The 9,991-nt window shown below is 36.8% G+C and overlaps 1 protein-coding gene across 1 annotated transcript; it reads right to left on the minus strand.

Annotated features, from left to right (window-relative positions):
- Positions 1-8,651: 8,651 nt before the first annotated feature.
- LOC131595244 (disease resistance response protein Pi49-like) lies at positions 8,652-9,614 on the minus strand. Its single transcript, XM_058867547.1, has 2 exons — positions 9,283-9,614; positions 8,652-9,093 (listed from the first exon to the last, which is right to left on the minus strand). Exons 1-2 carry the CDS (start codon positions 9,461-9,463, stop codon positions 8,798-8,800), a joined length of 477 nt encoding a protein of 158 aa, XP_058723530.1. The 5' UTR covers positions 9,464-9,614; the 3' UTR covers positions 8,652-8,797.
- Positions 9,615-9,991: the final 377 nt, after the last annotated feature.

A 9,991-nucleotide genomic window follows, 5' to 3' on the forward strand; every position in this document is an offset into this window, starting at 1 on the left:
GGGACAGAAGGAGGTGGAGTAAAAACCTGTCTGGAGATTTGTACAGAAGAAGACGATCTGGTTCTGCGAAAGGAATCTCTAATCCTTTTATCTCTTCGTTCTTCAGAGTCCACCTTGTCAGGATCATAGGTGACCCTCAACTTCTTGGCTTTCTCAGCCTCATCTTCTTGGGCTTTTCTTTTTAGCCTAGCCTTTAGTTTCTTCTGATCCTTCTTCAGAATATCAGCCTTGGACGGAAGTGCTCTGCCACGGATCCAAGCAGGATCAATATCTGATTGCTTCCTAACACAATCTTCCAGGTAAGACTTGACAACCTGATGCAGTTCTTCTTGAAACAAGGAGGCAAAACCTTCAACAGCAACTCTTCTTGAGAGAATGTCAGGAAAGCTTGGGCACACAGAAGGTACATTTTGAATGAGTTCTAATCTGAACAAATCCACACCATTAAAAATGGGACCTTGAACTACTCCAAGCAAATGAGATGCATTGAGTTTTCTGATGGAGTCCAGCACTTTGCTTTCAGTAAGAATGTCTGAAATCATTCTTCCAAACGGAATAGTCGTTCTTGAAAGCTGAGGGTACTTCGCCCTTTCCTCTTCTCTTGACTCAAGGATTGAAGTCTTCAGATTCTCAAACAGAATGTGAGAAATGTTGATCTCAGTCTTTTTGCCAATGCAGAAAAGAGTGTGCTTGTGATCTGGACTGATGTAAGAAGAGGAGAGCATCCTTTTTCTGTGGTGAAGAGAACCCAGAATAATCTCAGCCCATACTCTATAAAATGGCTTCAAGGTGCCTGTGTTATTCGAGTCAATCCCAGAAGACTTAGAGATTTGTTTTTCAACTATCGACCAATCAATAGATGCGTGTCGAAAACCAGACCAACCTTCTTGATCATTCAGATTGTATAGCTTCCTGATCAGTTTTTCAGAGATAACCACTTCATGCCCTAGCACGAATGAAATGATGGCCGTTGGGGTAACTGTTGCATGTACCCAGAAATCCTTCACAAGATCAGGATAAATTGGACCAACCAATCTATTAAGGTACTTGGACCATCCTTGCTCAAGGATTCTTGCATCACACTTAAAGCCATTCGCTTTAAGATTGTTTAAGTCCACAGCAGTTTCACATAAAACCTCCAAGTCCTTCGTGGGTATCAAGCAAGTTTTCAAAGGAGCATATTCATAATTTCGCAGAAGGATTTGTGAAGAAGTAAGTCTTTCTTTTGAGGAAGAAGAACAAGAGGAAGAGTCCATGATGATTATGTCGTAAGATTAGAACAAAGACTAGGGTTTGAAAAAAAGAAAGAAACAGATGCAGCGAAAAAAAAATTGTACAACAAAATAGAGAAACGAAGAAAAGAATGAAGTTGAAGCGGGCTATTTAAAAGATTTGAAAATAATTTAAATCATTTTGCATTAAATGAGAAATGACATTAGGAGAGATAGCATGGTAAATGAAATGATTAAATACAGTTACCTAGGTAGGCGTCTTTTCAACTGCACGCTTCGTACTGACCGTAGAGACACGTGTTCATCATCAGACAATGGATGACAGTTGTGAAATATTCAATAGGCTTTACGCCTTCTGATTCCAATCACTGCTTCTGAATTAATCAGGTTGCTCTTCTGGAAACACTCCTTCTGAAGTGTGCTGATATAAATCTGAATGATCTTCTGATCCATTACTTCTGATATACACAGCTTCTGGAGATTCACTTCTTTGTTCTGCAGCTTCTGATAAGACAAAACTGTATCTGCAGAAATTCTTAAGCTGCTTTGTTTCATCAGAAACAAGTTTATCATCAAACCAGATATTTATTGATTCGTTCACAATCAATGTTTCAATATTGTATATTCTGTAGCATTTTGAGCCTTAAGAATAATCAGGAACGAAACATCAATGCTTTAGAACAAACAAGACAGATGGTTCCAAGACTAACAAACTTTCTTTTCTGATCTCCCATGAACATAGTTTCTTCAACAGATTTAAGTACCAGAACTTGGAAGACAGTCTTTCTTCCCTTCAAGTGTTGAGACCAACTTGAGTCCAGGTGACATGTCATGTTGACTTTTATCTTCTTTGTCGCCAAGAGAATCTGCAAAAGAAATAGTCTTTTTCTTTGGTACCCACATCTTCTTGGGTCCTTTCTTGTTAGATTTTCTCAAGTTCTGATTGAACTTGGGTTTAACATTGTAAGCAATAGGAGGAACAGCATGATGATTTTTAATGTGAGTTTCATGATATTTCCTAGGTTGTGTCACATGCTTTTTGGTGTGTGTTATGTGAAAACTTTGAGCATGTGAAGTGTGCCTAATATCATGGGAGTGGCCATACTTGAACTGATCATACAATGGCTTGTATGTGAATTTCATTTTATCAACAGGTTCAAGTTTGTATGGGGTTTCACCCTCAAAACCAATGCCGACTCTTTTGTTTCCAGACACAGCATATATCATAGAAGCTAGCTGACTTCTGCCAATACTTCTAGATAAGAACTTCCTGAAACTTAAATCATATTCTTTCAGAATATGGTTTAGACTAGGAGTGGATTTTTCTGAATCAGAAGGAGATCCAACATTATTGGATAATTTTAAAAGATTTCCTTTTAATTCAGAATTCTCCAACTCAAGCTTCTTTGTTTCAAATTCAAATAGCTTTTTCAGCTCTTTGTATTTGAGACTGATCTGAGACTTGAATTCCAGAAGTTCAGTTAGACCGGAAACTAACTCATCTCTAGTAAGTTCAGAAAATACCTCTTCAGAATCTGATTCTGATGTAGATTCTGATCCGTCATCTTCTGTCGCCATCAGCGCACAGTTAGCCTGCTCATCTTCAGAGTCTGAATCATCTTCTGACTCATCCCAGGTTGCCATAAGACCTTTCTTCTTATGAAACTTCTTCTTGGGATTTTCCTTCTGAAGTTTTGGACATTCATTCTTGAAGTGTCCAGGCTCATTGCATTCATAGCACATGACTTTCTTCTTGTCAAATCTTCTGTCATCAGAAGATTCTCCACGTTCAAATTTCTTTGAACTTCTGACGCCTCTGAACTTCCTTTGCTTGTTCTTCCAGAGTTGATTTAGCCTTCTGGAGATCACGGACAATTCATCTTCTTCTTCAGATTCTGATTCTTCAGAATCTTCTTCTCTAGCCTGAAAAGCGTTAGTGCATTTCTTGATATTGGATTTTAATGCAATAGACTTACCTTTCTTTTGAGGCTCATTTGCGTCCAGCTCTATTTCATGGCTTCTCAAGGCACTGATAAGCTCTTCCAGAGAAACTTCATTCAGATTCTTTGCAATCTTGAATGCAGTCACCATAGGACCCCATCTTCTGGGTAAGCTTCTGATGATCTTCTTTACATGATCAGCCTTGGTGTATCCCTTGTCAAGAACTCTCAATCCAGCAGTAAGAGTTTGAAATCTTGAAAACATCTTTTCAATGTCTTCATCATCCTCCATCTTGAAGGCTTCATACTTCTGGATTAAAGCGAGAGCTTTAGTCTCCTTGACTTGAGCATTTCCTTCATGAGTCATTTTCAAGGACTCATATATGTCATAGGTCGTTTCCCTGTTAGATATCTTCTCATACTCAGCATGAGAGATAGCATTCAGCAAAACAGTTCTGCATTTATGATGATTCCTGAAAAGCTTTTTCTGATCATCATTCATTTCTTGCCTTGTCAGCTTTACGCCACTGGCATTTACTGGATGTTTGTAACCATCCATCAGAAGATCCCATAGATCACCATCTAGACCAAGAAAGTAACTTTCCAGTTTATCTTTCCAGTATTCAAAGTTTTCACCATCAAATACCGGCGGTCTAGTATAACCATTGTTACCGTTGTGTTGCTCAGCAGAGCCAGATGTAGATGCAGGTGTAGACTTTTCACTTTCATCAACCATCTTTTACTGAAGCGTTTTTCTCTTCCTGAATCTTTTCTAAACACGGTTAAGTGCTTGCACCTTAGAACCGGCGCTCTGATGCCAATTGAAGGATAGAAAAACACTTAGAAAGGGGGGGGTTTGAATAAGTGTAGCTTTAAAAACTTGACAGATAAAAATAAATTGCACAGTTATTTTTATCCTGGTTCGTTGTTAACTAAACTCCTCCAGTCCACCCCCGCAGAGATGATTTACCTCAACTGAGGATTTAATCCACTAATCGCACGGATTACAATGGTTCTCCACTTAGTCAGCAACTAAGTCTTCCAGAGTCTTCTGATCACACACTGATCACTCCAGGAACAACTGCTTAGATACCCTCTAAGACTTTTCTAGAGTATACTGATCCACACGATCACTCTAGTTACAACCTGCTTAGATAACCTCTAAGACTTCCTAGAGTATTCTGATCCACACGATCACTCTAGTTCCTTACAACTTAATGTAATCAATTCTAAGAGTATTACAATTGCTTCTTAAAAGCTATAATCACAAACTGTGATATTTCTCTTAACGTTTAAGCTTAATCTCACTAATATATTACAACAGCAATGTAGTGAGCTTTGATGAAGATGAAGATTCTGAGCTTTGAGTAGAACAGAGTTTCAGCAAGTTAATATGAGTTGTTTTGTTCAGAATCGTTAACCTTGCTTCTCATCAGAACTTCATATTTATAGGCGTTGGAGAAGATGACCGTTGAGTGCATTTAATGCTTTGCGTGTTCCGTACAGCATCGCATTTAATGTTATACGCTTTTGTCAACTACCTCGAGCCTTGTTCACGCTGTGTCTACTGACGTAGCCTATAATAGCTTTTAACGTTCCTTTTGTCAGTCAGCGTAGCTTGCCACTTGTACTTCCTTCTGATCTGATGTTTATGAATACAACGTTTGAATATCATCAGAGTCAAACGGCTTGGTGCAAAGCATCTTCTGATCTTCTGACCTTGAAGTGCTTCTGAGCGTGATACCATCAGAACTTCAGTGCTTCTGATCTCATGTTCTTCTGATGCTTCCATAGACCCATGTTCTGATTCTGCTTCGACCATCTTCTGATGTCTTGCCAGACCATGTTCTGATGTTGCATGCTGAACCCTTTGAGACAAAGCTTCTGAGCGCTGAATTATGCATACTCTTTATATATTTCCTGAAAAGGAAATTGCATTGGATTAGAGTACCATATAATCTTAAGCAAAATTCATATTATTGTTATCATCAAAACTAAGATAATTGATCAGAACAATTCTTGTTCTAACACTTTCAACCTATCCTTAACCACCTCTTCTGGAACATTACCTGCAAAATGAACAAACAAGTTATCTAAATAATGCATTTCTTTCACATCTTTGTCAATTTTGAGGTCTATCCACCCATAAACCGTTTTGTTCCACCAAGAGATCCGACTTTTAAGAATTTTCAACTTTTTAACCAAGCAATAGTCTCCTATTCCTTTAACTACTATTTTGTTCCACTCCTCTTCCATGAATCTATCAAACTCTTCATGTTTGAACCACAAGTTGTTAAACTTGAACGGCTTAGGACCCAAATCCTTTCTATTGTCTTTTAACCAAATGGGAGCGTGATCTGACACATCCCTCTCACCTATATATTGCCCATCCACCTTCTAATCTTCAACGAAACACTCCGAAAGTAAGAATCTATCGAGCCTACTCATTGACTTCCCGTTGCTTTTGAACCAAGTAAACTTGCCGCCTATAGTAGGAAGATCCACCAACTCCATTTCCTCTATGAATTCATTGAAGAATCTTAAATCCCTACTATAGCCGCTATTAGGAACTCCAATTATTTCATCTAAAGAAGAAATAGAGTTGAAATCACCACTAATGCACTAAGATCCCTCAATGTTATTGTTCTTGAACTCACAAATTGTTTTCCAAGTTCTCCTCCTAGTAGCTTTGTCGCAAGAGGCATAAAGATTTACAAAATAAACAAGTTTACCCTCCTTCTCCACACATAGACCTAGGAATCCTTCACCTCTAAAACTATAATTGAGAGAAAATAAATCTTTCTTCCACATAGTGAGAATATCGCCCGAAGCTCCATTAGCATCCAAAAAAGACCATTCAACATCAACATCTCCCCACATCTCTTTGACCAAATTCATTCTGATTCCACTAAGTTCTGTTTCTCGAATGAAACAAAGATCAACGTCTCCTTTTTGAATTAGAAATCCGACTCTCTTACACTTAGCCCGATTCCCACCACCACGAAAATTATACGATAGAATTATCATGGGGATACACAATTTTGGGTCCCCTTTGCCGCCTTCACCCCTTTATGATCCCTCAACTCCATTTCCTTCAAACCTTTGATCGGATCAAAATCATCAGAATTATTAATGATCCCCAACCTTGACATAGAATTCCATAGCCCCTCTGAAGCATTGTTGCTCACACTATTTGCTCCTCTTTTGTTGCAATTCCTAATGTCAGAACTTGAAATGGACTCACAAGTTAGAGGAAGACCTCCTGAAAGATAATTCTACTTGGCAAAAAGATTTATCTGGTTATTGATTTGAAGTTCTGTACTTTGTTGAAATTCCATCCTTTGTTCTAACCTACTCTGGATTGGATGAGAGAATTCAAGAACTTTCTCCCCTGAGTCCAGCACCTCCCTAATCTTTTTTCTAGTATTTTTCGAATTCTTCACTTTTTGGAACTGTTCATCGAAACAGAGTTTTTGAATTTTCCTGTTGCTTACCCCTTTCTTCTTCCTAATGGAATTCACTCTCTTCATCTGAATACTAAAATTTTTTTTTTGGAATTGTTAGAGGAGGTGTAATTGGTGGACATAGAAAAAAGTTTTGATCCTTTGTAGCCCCTGCCCGTGTTTTCCTTGTTGTTTTCATGTTTCAATTTAAATCTGTTGGGCCCTACATCACTTGCCACGTCGTTTATAAAATTCTCTTTGCTATTGAGAAGTTTGACCGGTTCTATAGTACCAAACGCTTCCGTGTGGCCCCCACCAAGAGAGTCTCTTTCAAAACTTTCTTTTTTATTATCAGAATAATTATCAATTATGAATAATCCTACTGGCCCCACTTGTTCAATCCCTTCAAAAGTATATCTCCTCAAAGGCGTGTCTTTTGAAATCTCAAATACTCTGCTGCTAGTTTTCATAGAAATAGGATCTGAGGTGTTTGCCTTTCCAGAAAAAGTGTTAAGGTTGTCCGCGTATGAGTCTTTACATTTAATGCTTGTACTGAAATCCTTCTCCTTTTTTTATCTGTCTTCTTCAAACTTCTGGGCTTCTGACGACCCATCAACATCACCACCAGGATTACTCTTCAGTTCCCAAGACGATTTAGGTTTGCAACCGGAGCTTTCACGCGGTGGCCGTTCCTGTTCCCGGGACACTTTAGGGCTGAGGACCAAGCAATCTTATGGTGGTTCATCGTCTCTTTCAGGGATTCCTGGGGAAGAAGCCGTATCCTCTTCTTCTGAAAAGTAGCTCGAGCTTCGTGACGAAACCTCCGTCTCCTCTTAGTGAAGAGAGGCATCCTCAATGATCAGTAAGTTAAACCAGATTCCGTCAATGCAAGCTTTTACTCTATTTCTAATTTGTTCCAATGAATCTGATAAAAAGGGATTCAACAACTATTAAATCTTAGATTTAGGGTTCTTCAAAGGATAAAAACAAAACTACTTTTGCTAAGAAAATTTAAAAGAAAGAAAAGCTTGTGTTAGTTCTCTACTTCATTTTAAAGGGGCAGCAGCCCTTAAATACAAAGGATAGTTTAAACCCTAATGGGTTGTACCGAAAATGGGCCTGGCCCAACAATTAAAACATAAATCAACAATAAATTAAAATAGTTATGCTGTAATAAATCCTTTAAGCCACTTGGGTTTAAGTCTAATTCTTGTAGGCCTGCTATCAGAATCTGTGTAGATCATTAGGTTTAGGACATCCAATCTGTTGGATTTATTGTTGATGATTTGGGGATTTACAACTTTTCCAATGTCAGCCAGGATTGAATCAATAAATCTCTCGTTCCTTACAAAGCAGGGGATGCCGAAGATGGAGATCCACGCCACTCTCCCGCACTCCGCGTCCAATTTTCTCCATTCTCTGACTTCTTTAAACCATTGATTTTTCCATTCTCCTCCTTCTTCTAACAAGATCTCCAGGTCTCCTTCCTTGTCCTCCTCCAAAAGGCATAAGTTGGACTCACGTTTGTTTTATTTTATGATTATTATTTACGTAGTCATTTAACTAATCTCAATTAAATGAAAAGAATTTGTGATTGCTTGTGCCAACTTCTCTAGAGCTTCATTTGAGTCTGCTTTTCTATATCGTAATGTCACATTTTTATTGTAGTGTGAATTGAGCATGGCTTATGTTTTTCTAAGACAAGAATGATGAAATATTTGTGCAAACGCAGTGATAATTGAATTCTATGAATAACACTTCCACACAAAGATTTCTGACTCTTGACCTTGAAATAACTTTTGATATAAACAAGAAATGGCTGCTATTCTAACATGTAGATGACTTGATTTTTAAAAGAAATGGTCAAATCATATTTAATGAGTTCAAGCAATCTATTAAGAAGAAGTTCACCATGAATGATCTTGGAAGAATGTCGTATTTGTTAGGAGTTGAAGTCAAGCATGACATAAATGAAATTTTCATTCATCATGAGAAGTATGCTAAAGAAAATTAGAACAACTATATAAAAAACCAAGTAAACAGAAATAGATGAAGTATTATTATCATTTATTGGATAGGTAGAAACAAGACTTAAAATCTCACACTCATACTTCCGCAACATAAGGAAAAGGAAAAAAAGACATTACATTCGCACCGAAATTAAGCACACTAGATATATAGTTTAGTTGTAATCAGGATGAGCAATACAGTAATCCTCGACAGCCTTGAAAAGACCATCACCCTTAGCTTTGTCCTTCTTAAGTTGCTCTTCACTTGGAGCAGCATCACCTTTTGTGAAGTATTTCACACTCAGCTTTGCAATGGATCCTCCATTTGGTCCTGCAGACAATTTGGCTTCGAATGTAATCTTCTCAACTGTGTCTGGAAGTCCAGCACCTCCAACTATGCTGTAGTTGTAAGCCAAATTGGCAGCATCCGCTAACTCTATTTTGTGCAACACATGTTTGGTTTCACCATCTGCACATAATAATTATGGAGTTTCTTTTTTATAAAATGAAAAAAAAAAGAATGAAAATTTCAAGCAACACACACACACACACATATATATATATATATATATATATATATATATATATATATATATATATATATATATATATATATATATATATATATATATATATATATTTATAAGTATTTACTGACCTTCGACAAAAGTGATTTTTTTTATGGTTCCAACACCGCCGTTTCCTTCAACAATTTCAATACTTTTGATGTCATCAATAACCTTTGGGATAAGGGTGTTAGCATCTGTAACATGAGCTTTGTGAAGTATAGCAGGTGCTACAACAGAAGTTTTTTCATCATCAAAAGTGAAAACACCCATGATTTATAATGCTAGCTAGTATGAGAAATAACAAATTAATAATTTAGAAGATGCTTGACTAGCTGTGTGATTTATGAGTGGAGTTATGTCTAGTATTTATAGGACTAAACATGTATTGCTTAGAATTTAGATGGCCAATAGATGAAGATGGTCGACATGGTGTGGAAGTTGATGGATAACAAATTTCTTAAGTAGATTGTTATAGATTTGACTTAGGTAGACAATAGTTGTGTAGTTGGAAAATATTAAATGCCTAAGAAAAATCTTAAGAGAGACTATTCGCTACGCGCTAAATATGATAAAATACATCGTTTGGGCTCTATGTGATAAAATAAAGCAAAAAATTTATGAAATATATATATATATATATATATATATATATATATATATATATATATATATATATATATATATATATATATATATATATATATATATATATATATATATATATATATATATATATATATATATAATTTTGAATATAAAGTTTTGAGATCAAAAGGGTTCAAACACCAACCTTTTTTT

Source organism: Vicia villosa, linkage group LG4 (genome assembly GCF_029867415.1).
Source record: "Vicia villosa cultivar HV-30 ecotype Madison, WI linkage group LG4, Vvil1.0, whole genome shotgun sequence".
Taxonomy (NCBI): Eukaryota; Viridiplantae; Streptophyta; class Magnoliopsida; order Fabales; family Fabaceae; genus Vicia; species Vicia villosa.

Coding starts and splice junctions, on each gene's coding strand:
- LOC131595244 (XM_058867547.1), bottom strand. CDS start 9,463: ATGGGTGTTTTCACTTTTGATGATGAAAAAACTTCTGTTGTAGCACCT. Junction 9,094..9,282: donor AAAAATCACTTTTGTCGAAG/GTCAGTAAATAC, acceptor TATTATGTGCAG/ATGGTGAAACCAAACATGTG.